General features: G+C 45.1%; 1 protein-coding gene across 3 annotated transcripts in view; it reads left to right on the top strand.

Annotated features, from left to right (window-relative positions):
• Positions 1–1,010: 1,010 nt before the first annotated feature.
• Positions 1,011–22,671, top strand: part of LOC8031302 (dixin-A) — a 60,731-nt gene continuing 39,070 nt past the window's right edge. The window contains exon 1 of one of the 3 annotated variants that reach the window (XM_002405004.5): positions 1,011–1,344. In XM_002405004.5, the coding sequence (XP_002405048.3) occupies positions 1,333–1,344 (12 nt within the window). In that variant the 5' untranslated portion in view covers positions 1,011–1,332. The remainder of the gene's footprint in view (positions 1,345–22,671) is intronic. The other 2 variants (XM_029972095.4, XR_003917303.4) reach the window with 2 other exon arrangements.

Genomic DNA, 22,671 nt, shown 5'->3' with positions numbered 1-22,671 from the left:
AGTTACTTCTACTTAGTTACTTTTTTGGTAACGGGTAACATATTTAGTTACCTTTTCTAGAAAAGGAACGAGTAACGTACTTCGCCACTTTGAAGGCCAAGTAACAATATTTCGTCACTTTTGAGGAGTAACGTCTGCAACAAAAATTAAACGGTCTTGTTTTGATTCTAACCTGAGTATGCGTCTACTGGGACAAAGGCAGTTGGGCAACCCGGAAAACAACTAAACAGTACGAAAGTATAGCTGATTTAAAAGGATAAAAGCATAAAACAAGGAGGTCGAAGAAGAAACACGCAAGACACAACAACGTTACTTACGGAACACGCCAGCCGAAATCTACAGCTGGGAATGTCCTTCACAACCAGCGTTTGTTGAACCTTTCTAAAATCGTATACAGACCGAATGTAAACCCGGAGGTCACCAACACGGCAAGTTATAGATCCCGTTGTCAACTTCGAAGTTTAGACGCATAGAGAATAAAAGAGACAAGGGAATCCCAGATTCACCAGCTCTTCCTGAAGCACAAAACAGCCGTTCCTTCGAGCGTATCAGTAGAACGACTTTTCAGCGTCGCTGGAGGAGCATTCCCAACAAAGCGGGGAAACATAACCGACGAAAGCTCTTACGGCTTAGGTACAATGACTATCGAAAAGAAGGCAATGAACCACGAAACAAAAGCAGTTGCGTATTTGGTCGTCAAAGTACCGAGAAAATAAACTCGCTACTTTTGAAGTAAAATAACGCTTTCCTTTTGAGAATCGGTAACGAGTAACGTATTTGGTTATTTTTTTGGGGTATCGCGTACGAGCCTACCTTCCTCCCACCGAATTTTTCTACGCGCGCCTACGCAACCTGCGATTCTCCCCCACGACGACTGCGTGCCTTCGATGCATGTTCTCAAAACTTCCCCCAAAGACGTGCTCTTCTCGCAGCTATACGGCGGGCATGAAGTCGCGCGTTACATCATGACGAAATGTCGCGCGACCACACGTTGAGCCCATTCTCGCTTTGAGGGGTACCGCCCGGCACTCGACAAGCAGCGGCGGCGGCGGCCGTGGCGGCAACGTTCTCTGCCCACACGCTACGACAAACGGAGTCTCCCTCCTCTCTCTTCTCCCACTCTCATCTCTCCCCCACGTTTTGGCCGCTCTCTCTCCCTCGTTTATCGCGGCGGCAAGCGGCAAGCCGTCGGCGACGCTAGGCGCTGCTGCCAGCAACGAGTCCGGCGTAGCGTTGCCTCGATCGCTAACGACTGAGTCGCGCCGCTACGCATTTCACTCGAAGACGTCGTCGTCCGTGGCTCGTCACCGCCGCGCGAAGGAAATTTCTGCCATGTTTTTCAAGGTATGTGCCGCTGCTCTTGTCCTCTTAAACGCACCACTTTTCCTTCCCCCTTACATGCAGTTCGTTGGCTTTTTCTTCCTGCCCGTGACTTTGTTAGCGCGTTTGCACTTCTGGAAGATCTGCTGTCGTATACTTCGTACCTTTTGAGAAAGTTCCGAGCCGCCGCCAGCGAAATACAGAGTTGTCACTGGCGATACGTTATAAACGGCGCTTGGATGTGCCTTCAATTTTTGAAGGAAAAGAAGTAATGTGTTCTTGTTTGTTTTTTTTGTTGTTTTTTTGTATATATTTAGTTTTTTTTTTTTTTTTAACCTTCTTTACCCTACCTTATGTCGTTTATGGTACCGTTTTACCACATTCCTGTAATCAAGCTGCTACAGTCACCTGCACTGGTTCTCGACAGGTGCGGCAATGGCGTTTTCGTAATCACTTTACAAAATTCGGCGTTTTTTTTTTCTTTTTTAGGTTGCGTTTCTATACGAGTTTGTTTACCCTTAATTTTCGGCTTATTTCACTGAAGGGCTCTATAAGTGATTAATAATTCACGGATCTTGCCGAAATGTGGAATGCAACCCACTTCGCATTTATTGAAGGATACAGAATACTTTATTTCTGAAGGATCCCCCGTAACGCTTTCGATTGGGACTGTTTACAAATACGCACACAGGCATACATATGTATTACTAGGTGTAAGATATTGACAGGGTGGTTCCATTAGGAATCAAAAGGTACAAAAACTGAGAAAAATTAAGCCATGTGCAAGGCTTCCATCCGCAACGTCCAGGGCGGCGATCTAGCAAATTGAAACGTCCTCGTCCCTTTTTTTGTTTACTGCCTGCGGACCCACTTGAGTCATTCTTCCCTTTTGAGCTGCACACTTGTATCATCTTTTTTTGCAAGCAACTGTCACCTCCATCGCGACCTCCCTCGGCCTACCAAATGACGACAGGACGCGCTTAAACGTTCAGTCAGCTGCCACGATGCCATTGGCTCGGGTACAAACCAAAAACTAAAATCGCAAAACTTCAACATTAAGGTCTGATCCTGCGTATACCGACGGGCCTCGTTATTCATACATTAACTCGCGCTCAACCCAAATCCTCATGCAAAAACGGCTCGTCTTCGGAATAATACATGTCAGGGCGAAGCGTCAGTTCCTCAATCAGTGACTGTCAGTCATGTCCGAAATAATGTGTTGCTTCGCTATTAGTGTGCGCGCGTATAAACGTTTACACGATAGATTGTCACACGTTCCCTTTTCTCGAAACGCTACACAAACGCTGTCATAGGACAACACGGCCGGTGTGTAACACGTGTAGGCGTTCGTAATCTCTGGACAGGTAAAACAATAAGGCGCATCGCTCGGAGCCGTCCCCTCGAGCCATGTCTCGACGGTTTCGCAAGCAGCGGTCAAGAGGCGTCGTCCGAAGGCCAGCTGTTTTCCCCGAAAGCCGTTTGAGTAGTTTGAGGACAGCGGCCCGGACCGGCCCGAGCGACGCCGGGCGTAAAGCTTGGCGGGGCGGAACGGAACGGAAGTGCCCGTTGCGTCACGAGCCGACTGCCTTCTTTCTCTCTTTGCACGCGCCCTACACTCGTTGACGAGCGTTTCCGGCGACGATTTCTTCTTTTTCGCTCCGCAAACGCGCGCACGAAAGGGGAAGTCACCTGAAAGAAGAGAGACGTCCACTTTCCTCGTTTCTTCGGAGTTTGGTACTTACTCCAGTCCCTAGCTGTACTGCACGTTGGGAGTACGAACGTTGAGTACTTGCGTGAGTATACTTGACGTAACGCTTTGTTTCAATCCGGACTTCAGTTGGCTTATTAATCGTTTTATGGGACTCGCGAATAGTCATCTCGAAATGTGTACCCAATAAACATCTGCGTTTTCTGCGATGGGAAACCACGAATCAACACTGCGTCAGACACGCCTGTGGGGTGTGCTTGGTAGATTCAATAACGGCGGCACGTTGAGCGAGCAGGAAAGAGAGTATGGCGATTATTTTTTACCAGAAAGCTACGCGAAAGGGCTTTGGAGCGCGCAGTTTTGGGACCTTTATTAATATCAGTTGTGATTTCCGCGCAAGACTGCAGAGCTTCACTGCTTCAAACCGATCTACCAGTGCTACGGGCGGGAATTTGTGTTTTCAGACCAGAGGAGGCACTCTGTAAATAGAACATTTCTTCCTTCAGCACATGAATGCATACATCACGGTGAGATAAGGCATCCACTACCAGACGACGCAGTTTACTTTAACTAGATCATGGTGCAAGGAACACTCTGGTATTTTAAAATGATAACAATTAATAAAACATCTTATCCACCAATCTGTTAAGAGGTTTGCTTGACGTGGGTAGCTTCGTCCTTCTCGTTTCACCTCCACTCTTCAGCGTAACTGCAAAAGGATGTTCACCATGAGGTCATCCTCGTCCTCCCACTTCAGAATTTCCTCGTCGCAGTACATCTTTCTGCCCAGTTCGCTAGGACCTCGACCAGCCAGGACGGCGAGGGGTAAACGTGCTTCGACTCTTGGACGCGGGTAGTTGGACCTCGACGCCCTCGTGGCATTGGCGGAATGCGCACGCAACCAGACGACCAAGGTGACCGCAGCCGCGAGTGCGAGAAAGTCGACAGGATGTGGAACTGCGACGCGAATTGATTCGCATTTGTAAGCGGTGCGGCGCGTCGGGTTGCCTTCTGCAAGGACGCTTTAGTTCGCTGCGCCAATAAAATGTGCGACGAAGCAGCTCTCTTAATGTCTCCGGTTATCGGAATGCCGGGAAATACCCGTCCGCATAGAGAGTGTATACCTTATAGTCCGCACCGTCCGTTGTTGTTATGCTGGCGATTGTCGTAAAGATGTCTTATCACGAAGGCCCCGATATATCCTTGGTCGATAACGCGGCCAGAATAGCGAGCTTGAGCACCTATGAGCTAGCCCGATGCAGTGTAAGACCGAAGACGTAAAACACACGGGGAGAAATGCCGCCTGTCGACTTCTCATTAGAAAGTCTGTGGCTGAAGAAACTGCCCCGACGCAAATAGCAACGTAAACAGTAAACGTTGGAAGTCCTCGGTAAGTCGTCGGAGGCCACTTGAGTCGAGGTGGGGTTTATGGGGGCGATTAGGTGGCCGCTATATGCTACAGACTTTGGCGTCTTCCTTGATTGCCCGCGTCTCATGAACCAAGCATGTAAGATCATGGGTGGGTTCTAGCGGGAAAGGACAAAGGGGTCAACTTCTGGAACGGTATCTCGAAAATCGCAGCCGCATATCTTTCGGAGCATCGCCTGCGAGAGCGGCGCCGGGCCACTCCGTCGCCCGTCGGCCGGTACATCGTACGCGTTCAAACTTTATAAACTTATCAAGCTGTAACCCGAAAGCTAAATTGTTGGGTTGGAGTGATGGATCCAACGCTTAACCTTGTGGCCCGCATGCATGGGCGACGACTTTATCGGGCCCAAGGGAAACGGTGCCGTACGTTTTCTGGGGCACTGCTTCCGGGATTCGCAAACTCGAAGATATATATCCTCTGCAGCGCGGCTTCCAAGCATAATGTAGAGGGCCAATAAATCTGGCAGGCATTTGTTTATTTTAGTTACGTAATTATACGTGATTGAATTGTATTACACTGTCAGAAATCTGGAGCGTCCATTTTGCCCCGCAAAGCACGTGGGAGCTAGAGCGCTCTAATCTACAGAAGAAACAAAAAAACTTAGCAAACGACGCGGCTGAATTATTTTTAGACCCGTAAAAGAACAGTTTGCGCTGTGACAAAGAGCATGACGTCTCACCATGCTCAGTGTCTCAGCGCAGACTGTCTTTTTTTAAAGGTGTATCTAATCAAACGTATAGCCTCGTCATTTGCCGAAATCAGCGGTTGGCCCTCCCTCGCGCTTCGTGGAAAAGGAAGCGCTCTAGATTTGTTCGATTGTAGTTGCTTTCATCTCGTGTTTTCAAATTGACAGGCAATATCACGTAGTTCGGGTTATTTCGTCGCACTAATGCTGGACGAAGAGAAATAATCTGAATGAGGGGAGTAATTCTTTAGAGAAGAGGAACGAGCTACATTTTTGTTTAGGAGCCTATATAGAGATCTCTTCTGAGCTTCGGAAAACTTTCGGGTGTACGATGATCAGGCATCATCCTGAATTTACATAATTTGATCAATTAAAACCTTAAGTCGTTGTCTAGAGACTAAGAGAGTAGAATAATCATTACCTGTATTTTGACTAATCGTTCAGCGAGACTTCTTGGCCAGGTTTAATGAAAAACACATTCCTCCGTTTCTGATTTCTCCTCTCACTCCTTGGCTATCAAGAGTACTTCGCAGATTGCACCGTTGGGCGCTTAAGTATGTCGATGCGTCAGCGAGTTGGAAGAGCAGAGCTCAAGTCAACTACGGCAGTTTGTATTTCACTGGTGACGTCGGTATAACTTCTGACGCCATTGGAAACTTCAGAAACGCAGAGAACGGCTCATTATGTTCGGGGTGGGTTCTTTGGCGGGGCGAAAATAAGAGACACGTTACGCGGTGCGCTTGTTAATTTGTCTGCTACTATATATTCAGAGCCCTATAGGCCACTTGGGGCGCCGTCCGATGCAGACCGTACGCCGTATACAACATGTGTTAAGTTCATTCTGACCAAGCCAGGATAAACTTACGTAGTCCAGGCACCACCTAACAGCTACCTGTTCCTCACAGCCACACATTCCGCCTTTGCCTTCCGCAAGCCTCGAAGCAGAAACACGCAATGTCTGTTACCTCTGTCTTCTATGCAGCCAAAATAAAAAGAAAGAGGAAAAGAAAGGAAAGAAGTAAACAACATGCGCGGCAGCACCCTAACGTATGAGTTTCCGAGGGGCCAAGACGCACACCTCTCCGCCACACGCTTGAAATATCCCCGCGGATGGCTTTAACGCCGCTGCCGTCTGGCAGCTCCCAGCACCGCCCGCTGGTCGGCCGGGAGGGTTGGCGGCTGCCACCCTCGCGTTTAATCAACCGCTTTTCATTAGGACCGGACGGGTCGTAAGGAACGGCTGCGGCAGCGCGCCGAGAGAGCACCGCCGCCGAAACATGCAGCCGAGGCACAGGGCCGACGGCGGGCCGACGACGGGCCGGAGACGAGGAAAGAAAAAAAAAAGCTGCCCCGTTTGCACGCACGCAGCAGGGTGAAAGGTGCGGCTACGCCAGGCCTAGTTGCCGCTATTAGCCGGCCTGGTCGGCGCGGTAAGCCGGCTTCCCGGGCTCTGTTTACAGGAAGACAGGTTCCCTCAAGGTTGCAATCGGCATTTCTTGCGCCGCCGACGACTCCCTCGGGCCCCGTCTCTTTCCATCTCATCTATGGCTCTCTTTCTCTCTTTGCGGCTCTTGAACGCGATCGCTCTGTTTCCCCCTCCCCAATTCACGTAGATATACAAGTACTTGGAGAGTCCCGTTAGCCCTTTTCTATTTTCTTCCAGCTTAGTAATCTATACCTTCTGTTGTTTTCTTGGCAGTCTTTTTGAGTGCTCTCTTTCTTTTTTGCCTCGTTGCTATCTCCTTCGCTCGAGGATAACCGCAAACTGAACCGTGAGAAAGCAGTTTCAATTTGCACTTTTTGTTTCCTAGTAAAAAACGCATATCTCCTCCGCGCTTTTTATAAATCTTTTTTTTTTTCTATCAACGTTAGACTTAAGGCAGCAATATATATGACATCTAAAGCTGCACGAGTGATTGTAACTTGCCTCCTTTGTATTTTCTTTAAAAGCTTAAACGTCTCGATTTGTTTTGTTGGGGAAAGATTCCATTCCGGACGAGGTACGTACTTCGTTCACAATCGCCGGCCGTTAAAAGTCAACTACTATTTTTTTTCCCGCGTGTACTGTCGTTGTCTTAATACTGCACAATTTATAGTATGTTCACTGAATTCGCAGGAGGATAGTATAACTATTAGAGGTGTGCGAATATTGAAAATTTCGAATACGAATCGAATGCGAATAAGGCAAAAAACGAGGTTCGAATATCTAATCGAATATCGAATACTATCTGTCTAGTAATAAAAAATTGCAAAACAACAGGTAACAGCAAGATATATTGCCTTTCTAAAATAAATAAATGAAACCGTATATCATTGGGCTGCAACAGGCTAAAGATACTTCTAGTAATGCACTCATTACAAATTGTCGTGCAGGAAAATTAACTGCTCAACGTGTTCAGAAGGTAGGCGCTCCCTGCGCGCCTTGACAGCATTCCGCCAGTAGAAAGACCCTTTCACTCGGGAAACCTGCGAAATTTCACTTAAGTTCGAATAAGCTCGACTTATGGACAGTGTTGCCCGGTTGCTACACAAATATTTCGAATTTTGGGCAACACATAATTTAGAGAGTACTTTATTTTATATTTCATAAAATGGTTAAGAATATTTACACCATATAAAAGTAATTGATGTGAACTAGTGATGCCAATAAACCCAGCAAATATTGCAGGTGGAGGCAACTAGTTTTTTTGTTTTTTTTTAATTTTTGCGCATACGCACAAAAGTCGAACTTCACTCAAACCTTTGTCGAACATCGCGCAAAGTTCGAAAAAGTCGAGCTTGGTCGAACTCGAACCTGGGCAGGTTTGCGACATCCATAGTTTTGACTGCGCGGGAGTGGCAGGAGTTGTTGTCGATGGCGATGCAATGTTGTGCTCGCACCTAGCTTTTTTTTTTTTCAATTTTCAAACATTTATATTAGATAACACTGTCGAGATTTATTTTATTGTATCAATTTATAGAACGCGCAATTAAATCACATATTGCCATAAAAGTGCCACACGACAAAGGGCTTAGTGTAAAAAAAAAACCGAAACTGATCCTGTCTTGCTGCGATCGGACAGATAGTAATGGAGCAGACCGATAACGCACGGATCATACGCCTTTCTCGGTGAATAAACATATTCATAGGGTAATGCGTGCCAGGCAGATTATTTGTTACTTGCTCGAATATTCGCAGTTAGTGCGAATATTCGTTTTTCCCGAATATGCAATTTTCGATTCGAATACGTTTCGAATAAGGAAAATATTCGATTCGTATTAGAAATTTTTAATATTCGGACACCCGTAATAACTATTCTTTTATACAGTCGAGAAGGAATTGGATTAACGTCTTTCCTATTTCCTCAACACCAGCCGACTAAAGGACGACTAGAGAGGCTCCATTACAGGCGGAAGTATCAATTTATCTTAATAGGCAACTTTTTTCTTTTTATGTATATTAGTAGTACAAATTTTACGAGCTAATGAAACCGATCGAAAAAGAGACAACGATATTGAATTAGATTTTGTTATAAATTTTAGAAGCGAGAAATGGTGTGGTTATCCCACGTTTAACCTGAAAAGGGCACTACACAATTTTTACTGTCTTCTTGAAGGGGTACTCCGCCGATTTGTTTAAAGCAAACATGAAATTAATTTCAGGCTGGGATAAATAGCGATTTTACAAATTCCATATAGTTTAGTGTACCAAAATAAAACTAGTGCACGAGTGTAAAAAGCTTAGAGACTGCTTTTCGGTACGAAAATTTGAAAATATAACGGACTATTTCGTACGTCGTTTCCTTCAAAAGCTCTCCGCTTTTTCATTGTGAGGCGTCCGCGGTGCCCAAACACGTCAGCCGAACCAAGCTCACGTATTGGACATGAGCACTGCGTCACTCGAAAGTATGCCCTCGTCAAGAATCAATCCGTCGACGAATATTTGAACTCGCTTTCGTGGCCAAGGGGTGCCTTGACGGCACTTATCATCACTTGATAATGACAAGTTCCATGGTGTGCTTAATGATCACGGTGGAAGCTTGGAGCCATCGCCTCCGGTGCACAAGCACGTCTCGATCACGTGATTTTTCATTTCGCTTTTGAGAGCTAAGGAGGAAGAAGTTGAAGAATAATTTCAGTCATTTTAAGCTACTTAAACTGATACATATTCCGCATATCCGCGTATTCCTCTTTCCGTTACGCTATTTAGTACACATAAACTAGAAAAAAAGAAGATACTCAGGAAGCGGCTAATAAAAACGATGCCAAAACCAACATTCAACTTTTCCGGCGCCTCAGAGCGGTGCGACGTCACTGGTAGGCGCAAACTTGCAGGTCGAGCAGGCAGTCCAAAGAACAAAATAGGTCGCACGTTTGTTTTTTCTGGCTGCTGACTGAGCGCTTGATCTAGCTTCCACAGTATCGATTTTCTACTATCAAATGTCCATTAATCACCTGGAAACCATCTTTAAAGCCCAAACAGTGAACCTGTGCCTGCCTCAGGTACGGACCGGAGTTTACAGTGTAAAAACAGTAAATACCAACATTGAAAATTCAGTAACTTAAAAAAGAAGTCGTGACGACCTATTACTTGCGTTAATAGTTCAGCCATGTCCACGGGAATGTTGAGCCTATTCTAGACGAAATCAATAAGCAACTAAATGTGCACAAGTAACGATCGAGGAGACAAACACCAAAATAAAGTGAGGAAACTATTTTCTTAAAGTGTTTTAGAAATACATTTTGAAAATCAAAGAACACTGGTTTACTTCTTAGCTTGTTTGATTTCTGCATACGGATTTCCCTTCTCATATTTTCTAGTACTAATAATAAAGATCCCTGGCCCTGGAGAGCACAGAGGATTGCATAATATCTCCCTATTGATTGTAGGATATTACATTGAATCCAGGTTGAAAACTAGTAAAAAGAGCAAAATGAACTGATCATCTTTGAATATTGAAAGGGAAAAGGACTCCCTGTTGGTTCCTCTGACTCGGGTTTTCAAGGTGCTGATTATAGTTTTAGCCTCATCGCCCTAAAATGCGTGCACCTTAATTAATAAAAAACGCAAAGTAAACTATATAACGTAACGCGATATATAAAAAAGAGAAATATATTGTTTTTAAATCAATATCAAACTATCCTGCGCAGGGAAACCTTTGCACTGTTTGCAATTCTGCTAACCCAAAAACCAAAAAAAGAAATCGGACACGGAGAAGATATGTGAGTAATGTGATATAGAGTAGGTCTTCACAGCTACAATGTATCACTCTAAGCTTCGCTGTAATCACGAGTTCATGTAGGAGTAATTACGTCCATCTTATCTTCCTTTAGCCTCAGGCCTGTAGAACAATTGCTTTTTTTTTCCTCTGTATATTTTTTTCCGGGCATCCTGCATCGACTCATTCGTTAATACGAGCCCGTCTCAATAATTCAGCTTCTGTCCAGGAGGGCCTTAGGCCTTCGTTTCCTCACTCACTCTCCCGTTCTTCTCGGTTCTGGGTCAGCGTGAAAGCGGTCCTCGCTTTGTTATCGAGGGATCCCGCGGCAACGGGACGTGAGAGAGTGCTCGTGGTCGTCTACGAGTCCCTTTGTGATCCGGGCGCGAGCGTGCCGTAAGAAGAAGTCTTAGCATATGTCTTTTGTCCCTCAAACGGTTTTAAGCTCGAGAACAAGGCTAAGCGATAGATTTAGTTTCCGGTCACTATACAGTGACGCATGATAGACCATACCGTCTATTCCAATTATGAACGCGTTTTGCCGCCTTGGGCCCGCCCATGAAGTGTCGTTTCTTGTGTGAACGCTAACGTGAAAAGAAACGGGTTCGATATCTGGGGATTCCGTAGCGCATGACCTGTGCGGCCGTAAGACGGAATCTTCACCTTCTCTGTAATCAACACCAACTGGATATACGAGGCATTTGCGCTGTTCCTTATAACGAAACTGACAACTTAAGGAACTCAGGGCGTGTCGAGTCCCAAGCGTCTTATTTTCGCTTCGTCTACGAGATCATTCAATTATTACACCAAATATAAAAGAGAGGGCGAATCAACAGCCGCACTACCCTTTATCGGAACATTAATGTGACGTCATGGGAGATATTAAGCAGGCCTTGTCAGTGTCCAGGTGGTGTCGCTGTAACGCGCCCGGACTATCAATGACGCGAAATGTGTTGCTGGATCATTCTATCGTAAACAGGAGCCTCGTTTATGAGGCGTCACAAAGTCGTGCGCATCGCGAGGGGATGCCGAATTCGAGGGCACGATGGGAGACCGAAACCGAACGAAACCGCGTTTCGGTGTTTGCTCTCAGCGCGCTCCTGAAGCGTCGAGACTTCGAACGACGAGAAGTCACCACGGTCGATCATGGATTAGTTCTGAAGATCTCGTGGCAAACGGCGCGCAACCCGACCCCTTGCGACCTACGGCCCCCTCGACCTCGTTTGATCGAAGACACAGCCATCGAGAGGCGCGACTTGATGCAATCATTCCTCACTCGACACGGGGAAAGTGCTGGAGCAAAATGAATCGTCCGTAATCACGGCTCCGCCTCCTCGCCAACGAGGACCCCCGGGGGGCAAGAAACAGCTGTCCACCCAACAACCAGGTCGCGTCGCCGCATGTTCCGTACCCCTCGCGAGAACGTTATCGAATGGCTCGTTGTCGACTGCGTGCGGGGATCGAACCGCGAAACACGGGTAGAATCGCGCGCTCACCCGTCGTAATAGCCATAATGCAGATCGCTATCACGGCTCAGTCGCGATCGCTTCCCAGCGGCGTGGCTTCCTGGCCGAAGCGTACAGCACGAAAGCAACCGCCGCAGCACGGGAGCTCGTGAGTTCGTGATTGCACGACGAACCTATGTAATTGGCTCGGGTCGACACAGTAGCTCGTCGCCGCGCGTTCAATGAGATCACGCCTTCGGCCCATGGAAGAGGCTGCCTCCCGAGTGGATTGCTCCTGGTTATTGTTTTATTTTCGCTTTTTACAGCCGCAGGTTAGCATTCGAGGTTTTCCGCGCTTCGTATGCGACGAAGCCGATTGTTGAGGAAGGAAGTTGCGGCGGTGTGAAGCGTCGAACAAGCTCGGTGTTGTGCCCGTAAGCTGTAGCAGCGCTGGCTTGTTTTTATAGGGACTTGCGTTTTCGGGCACTGGTCAGAAAAGGTCCTTTTTTTTTTTTTTTGCTTTTTTTTTTATGGTGTAAAGGTTAGCACGTAGCGCCCTTGCTGAGGCGGAAATGACGAGAAAATATTGCCGGCGTTTGCCTCGAAGTATTTCTGATTTAGGACTATTGGCGAGTATCCTCGTTTGACCTGTTTATGTTGCCCGCGTGTGCTAAAAATGGTAAGCGCGCCTTTTCTTCAATCCAACTATCATCTTCTATTTCCGGGACAATGTATGATGGGGCCTATTTGTGATGTATTCAATTCTTCTCTTTTTTGGTGACATGGAATATACGAATGAATGTCTACAGGTTTACTTACCGCGCAAAATCGACCTATTCGTAAACCTTTTTTTTTAATTTAGAAAACGTTGTATTAGTTTTATTAAGCCGGGGTCACACTGCTCATACCATCCTACAAAAGGCAGTCTGCAAACACAAGTCACCGCAGTACCTGTGGTTCGAATGCTCTCCTTGAACTCGTCGTCATGCGGCATTCGAAACACGGATCTCTTGGTGACTGGAGTTCGAATCTGTTTGCAGACATTCTTTTGTATGGTGTATAAGCAGTGGGACACCGGCTTTAGACCCAGGAACGACACTAATTTTCGCAAAGCGTTTTCTACCTTTAAAAAAACAGAACTATTTAGGAAGACAAAAAAATTCACCCACGCAATGTTTTGAATTTGAGTTGCTGATACAGTTAAAAAAGCGGCTCCGGTGTATTTGTCAACAGTCCTATGTGGCCTAAATTTTTTTTCTCAAGCACACACATGCTCTCCTTCGCGTTTTCCCCTCAATAACACCGTTCAATACTTTCTTGTACCGCATTTTATGCGACGCGACCAGAGCATGACTTGTAGCTATGCGAAGACTTCAGTGTCGCTTCGGATTCCGCTTCTAGTGGACGCACTCACCCTCAGCGTGACATCAGAACTTCCTAGCAGCTTTCAGGCCAGAGTCATGCCCACATGAAATGTTAGTATATTCAAAGCATATAGGAAATTTTTAAAACATATCTGTTGCGTGGCACTCAGACTTGTACGTAGTTAAACTACTCAACGCAAGTTACTGTAGCTTAACTACTTTTCTGAGTAGTTTAGTAATTTTCAAGTACATTTTGCTTTCGGTAATGAGTAGTTTAATTACTTTTTCCGAGCAACTTCTGCTCAAATTACAAATTACTTTCCAATTTTAGTGGCAGGGTTGCTTATCAAGGAACATTTTCGTGCAAAGAGATATAAGATCTTGGAAGATCAGCTGATATTTGCAAATGATCTGGAGGGTCCAAAACCCCCAAAATTTCTACGAGCCCCCCCCCCCCCCCCCCCCCCCCCTTGCCACCCCACTGTAACAACCCTGCTACGAGGCGCGGGGAGCGGACAGACATGCTGCAAGTGAGGCCGAGTAACAGCGGGATCAACGCCGAAGGCTGGCGTTTCTTTGTGTCCCGAAGCTGAAGGAGACTTGGCGCATTTGAAGAAAGGGCTTGTCCCCGCTTTTCCCCAACGTAGGAACTCTCGCCCACTGCAAGATGTGTACACATGCATCCTCACTCAGTGGAGGCAACAAAATACAGAATTCGCTCTGAAGCTCACCTGGTGCTCCCGTAGTTTGTGCTGCACTTGAAGAGTCACGGGCTAAAGGGCAACCTAAAGGTTACCTCTTTGCCGTTACCTTTCCTCTTAAAACTCAGATTGTGCAGGTCTTCCAAGATTCAGAGATCGTTCAAGAAATCTTTGTTATTTCCCCACCGTTTTTACAAAAAAAGAAAAAAGTGGTGTTGGAAAGTACTATAAATACATGGTACCTAAAGTACTACTTCAAGTAGGTTTAGAAAATTTGGACTTTACTTGGAGTACATTCTCTGAGCATGTACTTGCATTTTACTAAAGTTTTTTTTCTGGTACTTTCCGAGGAAAGTTTAACTCTCGAATTAAAAGTACATTCCCCAAATTGTAAAACAAAAAAATGGCGTATCACCATGTGAAAACGTGCTATCGTATTTCAAGACGTCATCAGGTCATTTCGCTGAGTAATGTAATGGCGGCTGTAAGTTCGTCAGCGAGAGTAAGTTAACTACTCTGAGGCGACTTGACTTCAACCAGTAATTGCCGCCATTTACAAAAAAAAAAAAAAAAAACGAAAAAAAAAAAACTGATGCACCTTCGGTTTCCTGTGGTAATACCAGATAAAACAAAATTGTGGGAATAAAAGGGCATTATGAAAGATTGTGTTAAAATTTACTTGTATTTTACATTGAAAGTACATTTTATTTATAGAAATTCAAGTACATTGCACCAGGTGTAGTTACTACTTTACCTGAAGTACATAACCTCTCATTTACTTTGTACTTTACTTGAAGTGCTTGTTAGATGCATTTTACATAACCCTGTAAAGAAGCAAACACTATCTGCAAAACTAAGCTTAGGCAGTGCTACACTTCAAAGTAGAAATGATACAGGCGCAGCACATCGTTCACCAAAAAACAAAAAAGGAAGACAAAAAGTGCAAAACAATTAGGCACGCAAAAGTCTATAAAGACTCAAGCTGCTTTTTATTTGGCGAGCAGAATTTCGCTAACGGATCAAAACTTATGTAGTTCCTTATTACCATAGAAATATAAAAGTAACTGCAAAAGTAATTCAGAAGTAATTCGCTACTTTTTACGGTAGTTAGTAATTCACTAAATTACTTTTCCATTTCAGTAATTTCTACTCTACTCAAATTACTTTTGAGGCCAATACTCAGTAACTTAGCTTAATTACTTTTTGAGTAACTTGCACATGTCTCACTACATAAAGAAAAACTGTACTGAATTTAAAACATTTCAAGAAGACAACTTCTGGATATGCAGTCCTGCATGCCTTCCACGAACACTAATACCCAATTCACATAACCGTAAAGGTACCTTTAGCTAAGGGACCTTTATTCTCTGCGGCCGATCAATTAACGATCTCCCACTCGTGGCGTGTGCTCGCGACCCAAAAACACGCGCTGATTCGCCGATAGCTAAGGGACCTATGTTAAAGGTACCTTATGCATTGTTGACCGTGTAAATGGGGTATAAGACCGGTTAACTGGCCTCATTCCTTTCCGACCAGATACCAGGCAGTATGTCTCCTAATCGCCAGAGGCCTCGATCCTCGAAATACTTGAAGTCAGCGGTTTTAAACAACGATGTTACAATTGTTCGAAGCAGTAAGAAAACTATATCCGCTAATCTGGTGTTCCGCTGTGTTCAGAGATTAAGGCCTGGCTGAGCCCCTCACAAGCATGCACTATACTTTACGTGTGAACGTGGCACAAGCTACAAGAGGGAGCACCCAGCTTTCAGCGTCCCTGCAAGCACCCGCGCTCGTGCAAAGCAAGCACTGTTTAGGGCCACATGCTTGTAGCTTCGACCTCGGTTGTGCTTAAAGTGAAACGGAGTATAGCACATGCGCGCTGGGGCATTTCTTTTGGAATGAAATCCTATCTGGTTCAGACGTTGGTAGTTTCGGTTCTGACTGCAAGCCGGCGTCGAGATATTTTGTCACGTTCTTGGAATGGTTATTCTCGGGAGACAGTGCTTAACACCGTTCCAAATATGCAAAAAAAAAAAAAAAAAAGGACTGCTGTAATGCAGACACACACAAATTGACTGGGGAAAGCTTTATACTTTCGTTGGATATCTTTACACAAAAACAAACAAACAAGTTTCTCTGCAATTAATTTTTATACATTCGTTACACATGCGAGCGTCGACTGTTCGAAAGAAAGGAGCTTCAAAAAGCCTTTCTCATTTAATTTTAACGGTTAAGAACGTCCGATTATTGTCGTCTGCACGTATTCATAGTCGACATCTTACAAGCAAGATTACCAACGCTATATTTCGGCCGAATATCGTATTTCTCTTCGATAATATCGAACACGGAGCAGTGCTCCAATGGACCACCTTCGCCGTGGAATCGGCGAACCGCCCGCTTCCCACTCCGCAAAACGGGCCAAGATTTATTTCAGGCCGAACTATAATTATCAACATAGAAAAAAAAAATCGAGACTCGATCGAACTAACCCCACGCAACAACACTTTCCTTCTTGACAAAATAAAAAATATAAATAAGCAACGCGGTTTTGCGGAGATTAAACTCACCTAGCATTTCTTCCTCGAGTCCAATTAAAAAAAAAATGTGTTCATGTTTTTTTTTTGCGTTTTTTCTTTTGTTGTTCAAAGCGGATCGCAGAGGCGTCCCTGTGCCCTTAACCGATAGCCTCAGGAAGCGGGGGCCCTGCAGGCGAGCGGCTCGTGCGGTTCCTGCAGGGGTGTCATTGAACCAGAACTGAGCGTCCACGTAATGACAGTGTTTATCAAACCCGCCGGCACTTTCGTTGGGCATCACACGGTTCCACGGGACAGACCGCCGTAACGTCTTTCCAGTATTAATCGCCAGAACCACTAATCCAAGTCTCTGGGCTATGAGTGTCATGGTGAGCGTATGTATAGAGATCCAGTTGGGTTGGGGAACGGCGAATTCAATGGAGCGTGAGAACCATATATATATATATATATATATATATATATATATATATATATATATATATATATATATATATATATATATATATATATCAACCAAAGCGTAGCATGAGGTGTTCTGGCGTATACAAGTGAAAAAATCTTTATCGCTTTTAGCTGAGAAACTGGAACTTGTAAATAACGAAAAAACGTAAACATAGGCCGGTAACTGCGAGAGCGGTGACTTGAGTGGTTAATTAATTGTAATGTACGAGATTCAAAATCCTAGTTTCTGGCGCGTGGTGAATTATAAGGTTGGTAATTGAGCTCGTTGATCTTGACGCAGCGCTGAGTGCAGAGAACACCAGGACGAAAGGAATAATGAGCAGAAAACCCGTGTGCTCACGTAATTTCCAGACCTTGGTACGCAAATTAAAGTATATGCCTGTTTAAAGGTTGCTATTCTACGCTGTGCGAACTATCTAGACATGCAAACTATACAGAAAGATTTTTTTTTTCATAACCGCTCATTTTTGGCGAAGTTCAGGGTGCGACAGCCGCGCTGATAATTAGCGTGTAGGTCTATATCTTGAAAAAATACTCCGAAAGCCGGGAGACGTCATAAATAAAATAAGAGCACCGACTTGACACAACAGAAAAAAACAATTTCATTAGACGTTTCGCCTCCCATGCGGGAGGCATCTTCAGTAGTTACAAAGCAAATGCAAGGTTCAACCTCAAGTCAACGCTATTTATTGAGAATGTAATTCTCGATATTCTAGAGCGTAATTCTAGAAACACTTAGCAATTCTGTCCTAATATGCGAAACTTCATGTTGTTAACGGGTATCACCAGCTACGGATATAGCGTCTGGGTGATTCACAGGCAGTTTTACGACAGATCAACACAAGGCGCCGGTCTAAACGACACTAACGGCTAGTGGCTCGCTGGCCCAACTCGCTTATCAGTGCCAAGAGTTGTCCGAGAAGCAGCGCGTACACTTGGTTAGTCTTAATTTCGCGAGAGCAGAGCACAGGTGTCAGAAATTAACTTCCGCGTGGCCTATTCATGCCTGATGAGGGCTTTGTGCACGCGTGAATCCATTGTGCCCCCTCCTTCTTGTGTCACTCGCCATCCTCTCCGTTCCCCCGGGTTCATTTCGTATTGATACCATTCATGAGAGTTGCTGGCGCGTATATTACGTCAGCGACTCGGAAAGCGAGGGGGGTCTGGCTCATTCGTATACTGCGGCAAACTTATAATGCGTAATGTATATCCGAGACGCACACAACACGGCCGGACTAATCACGAGGAACGACGTGGGTGTTACGGGCGTTCAAAGTGTTTCCGTCGCCCTTGTGCGTAAGCCGTATTCGTGACCCTTTTTTTCTCCGTTGAAATACGACAGGCTATCGGGCACGCACCTGCCCACAAGGTACTCACCGCAAGCTGGCATTCTCCACCGCGTGTTTACTTATGGGTATGATCTACCATCTGCATAGTGACTAGGTAACATATTCCTTCGTCGCTACGAACAAAATAACGCGCATGTCCGTGCAGGCGCAAGCTCCGGCGTCGAGATGGAAACCATCTCCGTGAGCCATTTGATGCTGAAGGCCGTGGCATCGTGTGGTGAAATGAAACGCAGGCATCGATGATCGCCGAAACGAGGCACGGGATATATTTGATAATTTTATCGCGAAGCTGGAGTCTAGATTCTCGTTGATATAGTACCAAGCATGCATCGCGATGAAACAAGATTCAAGTCCATTTGTTAGGGTATTTTGGGTAGTCATCATATGTGCCATTGGAGATACGTAGATGAATTTCACGTTCGATCTCGGATTATCGTTCTGTGTAAGAGCTGCAAACATGTATAACATCGGAAATCTCTATGTGGAAAACGTGCAACCCACCAAGATCTTAACTGACACCAGAAAGTAAGGTAAAAGTTTCCTCGGGACGAAGAGCACCTACATGCTGTCTAATGTGGTGCAAACTGACAAATGAATAAATATATAAATAAATAAAGGAAACAGCCACAGTGTTCCTCTCCACATTTTGTTTTACTTCGATTTTTTTTTTTTTTTGTATTTGAAGTTTTCTGTTGTAAGAGGAGTTCAAAACACCTACATGTTTTTTTTCTTTTGTTGGAGGAGTTCAAAACACCTACATGTTTTTTTTTTGTTGTTGTTGTTGCTGTAATGATTAGATGGTTCTTTTTTTGTGTGTGTGATGATGAGAGGGGAAAAGGGTAAATGCCCGTGCGTAAATATCATCCGCCCATCATGGGGCAAAGACTCGCACGGGCAGAGGGGAGGGGAATAGAAGTAGTGAAAGGGTAATGGACAGAAAGGTTTGAACGAGGCGGCAAACCAAGAATTTCTAACAGGAAACAGCGGATGTTGCGGGTAGGGTGTGCTGCCTAAAACCACGTTGAGTGAGGGGAAGCTAAAAATGTGCAAAATTTGGTGAACTATACGTACTATACACAAAGCATCTCACCAGGCGGCACAAAATCCGGGGGGCATAAAATTTCACCCGCGATGTCGAATTGACACGATTACAGTGCCATAGTTCTTCTCTCGTGGACATCACAGTTCTAGACTAGCGCGTCAAATTAAAGCTGTCGGTCCTAAACGACGCCTTATAGTCACGATGCGAGGCCACTTCTTGAAGAAACTTTATGACCGCTCGTTAGATGACCTCGATTGGGCGTTTACCCCCTTCCGGGAACATCAAATGGTGGGCTGTGGTCACCGCAGCGCCAGCTGCTTGCAGAGTGCACGAAGTTCTGTTCGAGCGGTGTAATATTTCGCACATAACCACAGTAAGTGTTCGGTGTCTTCTGGGGTCCCGCAGGTGACGCAGTTTGGGTTTCTAAAACACCTACAACTATGGAGTAACCGGACGTTTCCCGAGATTGTACCAAGAATGCTTGCGGCTGTGGTTTTACAATGCATCATTACTGGTTGGGCCACTTGAATCTAAGTTTAATAAATAGCACACTTTCAAAGTTGGACGCATATAACAGAGTTAGGAAGATAAAATCAAAACCGCAAACATAAACAAGCAGTTTGAACTACCACGCTTTCTTATTGTAAAGGGAATACCTGTCACTTAGTTTGTAAATCAACTAGACTCAGGGACAACTTTCTGGGGCATCTAAGATCTGAAGGGTGCGCATGACCAAAGATGGTCCCCGAGTTCAATGTTACCAAAGCCCTCCCTGCTTGATTCCGTATAGTGCCGCTTCTTAACGCGATTTACTACTAACAAATATTCACTTGCGAGGTTCCATTAAGATGTTAGGTATTGGGAGTTGTATGACACTGACGTGAGCTACTAATGGCATTATGTTTAACGGTGAACACCAAACGACGGAAGGTTCATGACAAATGTATACCATGAAAAGTTTCCAAAATATTTTAGGAGTTTACTTTTGAATTTGCAAACTTACCTGTTTCATATGTATTGCTTATAAATATTGACGTTTACCTATATATCACACCAAAAGTTTCCTGCAACTTGCCGTGTGCCGTGCCAAAAAAAGAAATAGTGAGAAAACAAAAAACTACGAGCAGTTCCGGGCTTGTTTGGATTACTTCGCATCCGTGTTCGGGCATTCATAGTCAGGCCCACGCGCTCTCGTGACTTTAATTGCATCCTAGGCAATCGGCAATACTTCCTCCTTTTATTTCGAGCAGAATCTGCATTTAAAGGAAGTAGGGGTCAGAATCCCATGCACCCTCTCGAATCGCGGGGAGCGCGGGGCGCCTTAGAGGCTGCCGTGACACTGCTCCACTTTAGGCTCCATCGCTGCCGACTTCCATTAGGCACGCAAACCACTTACACTCGAAGAAGCAAGACGCCTCTGAATCATCGTTCAATTACGCCGGGAACAGTTTGCGGCAATCGGGTACGCCTTCCGGCATCTTGAGCTGCGGCTTTTCTTAAAACGAAACACGATCAGCAATCACTGCGAAGGAATCGGTAAAGGTTGAACTCCATGGAGCGAATTAAGCGACGAATAACTGGCGAACGCCGCCCGACGGCACGCTCGCTTTGCGCGCGACGTAGCAGCCACTGTGCTGATTCCACGCGCAAAGCAAAAGCCTCTGGGCAAAATTCGTCGATTTTTCGCAGCATATTTGTCCCATGGAGTTCAGCCTTAACGCCGTTTGCATCTCTATGCATAGTATCGTCTGTCACGCGTCTTCGTGACAAATCGTTTATCGCCGGGCGATATGTCCTCATCTGAAAGATGAGTTAATCCGGTTTAATCGCTGACAGCTTAAGAAAAGCCGGGCGTGGCAAGCATCCCGACCATCTCATCATCGCTCCGTAGCCGATGAGACTGCGGCATTCTCAGATAAGTGCGCCGAAGAGCCAATCGCGTAGCAAGAAAGGCGAACGCATTTTTCTCCACGCCTTGCGTGTTTTTTTCTTTTTTTAAATCTGTCAGTGACTGTGATTGGCTGAAGACACAGCAGAGAAGTATACGCCCTAAGAAATGCCTGCGCGTCTACTTACCCGCAAAACACTCGAACAGCCAATCTCTGCAATCTACGAAATCAGCTCAGCGAATGATGAGGCGGAACATCCATTTAGACCTACAAATGAAGTCTGCGCTGTGGCATTACGCAATGTAAACATGACGCTTTGCGTAGCGTAATGCCACAGCGCAGAGTTCATTTTTGGATGTAAACTGATGTTCCCGTCATCACTCGCTGAGCTGATTTTGTAGATCGCAGAGATTGGCTCTTCGAGTGTTTTGCGGGTAAGTAGACGCGCAGGCATTTCTTTCATTGCTACATAAATGAAAGTAAATCGAAGGCCAGGTCGTGATACGATAAATTTAGCTATTGATTGAGTATGACAACACCAAATCTCGCAAGCTCAGTAATCATCACTGCAGATTCTTTCCTCTATTTGGTGGTTAAGCTTGGTATATGTTTAGCAGCACTTTATATTGAGATAATAAGCTGGATTGAATACAACATTTTTATAAGCGTTATTGCGGAGAAGAATGAAGAAAGGGGAATATATAGTTTCCTGGTTTCTAACGACTGCAGTATGAATTGTAGGAACAGTACCGTAGCTGCGTAGATCGTAAAATACATACTAATATACTACAGCTACAAGAAGTTACTTTCATCGTAGAGAGAAAAGCGGGGTCAATGGTGGAGATGTAACGATGAAAGGTGTTGCGATTGCCAGTCGTGCTTTTCGTTAAATTATTTCACTATAGACGCGTAGCTTCGCACGTTGTCATGACACTCAGCTGCGTATATTTTAATTTGAAGCGTACAAATATATATATATATATTTTTTTTTTATCTAGAAAACGGGTTTAGTCCTAGTCAAAGCCACAATAACAGTTCATCTAAAAGAATAACTGACCCTCAATATTCCAAAAGCCCTAATTATATGGTGCTTTGCTCCCTCGGGGCCCTAGCCAGATTTCAAGTGACTGGCGCTCTGTCCTGCGTATTCACCAAGCCTCGACCTCCTGAAGGGGATAGCTTTTCCTTATGTGGATAGTGAATACGATTAAAGGTACAATAATAGTATCTTTGGCTCAGGCTCTGCTATCCGCATATTGCTTACTGACGCAAAAAACAAACAAAGAACTATAGAACTTGAGGGTATGAATTAAGGTACGTATTATTGCTGTGAAATTTTGAAACTAAAAGCGGACTATCTCTAATTTCCTCCCCCTTGAAAAGCGCTTTCTGATATGTCAGACGTCCTTTCACCGGCACCGTGACGCTAGTCTTCATCGCAGTCACGGTTGGCAATGCTCAGAGCACGCTGTGTGCACCGGGAATTGTCAGAGTTCGGTGATTTCCGTTCCAGCACCGATTGGCCACCAACACAGATTCCAATAT

The sequence above is a fragment of the Ixodes scapularis genome, unplaced genomic scaffold, assembly GCF_016920785.2.
Source record: "Ixodes scapularis isolate PalLabHiFi unplaced genomic scaffold, ASM1692078v2 PGA_scaffold0__279_contigs__length_252992795, whole genome shotgun sequence".
Taxonomy (NCBI): domain Eukaryota; kingdom Metazoa; phylum Arthropoda; class Arachnida; order Ixodida; family Ixodidae; genus Ixodes; species Ixodes scapularis.
This window is presented reverse-complemented; position numbering and strand designations above follow the sequence as displayed.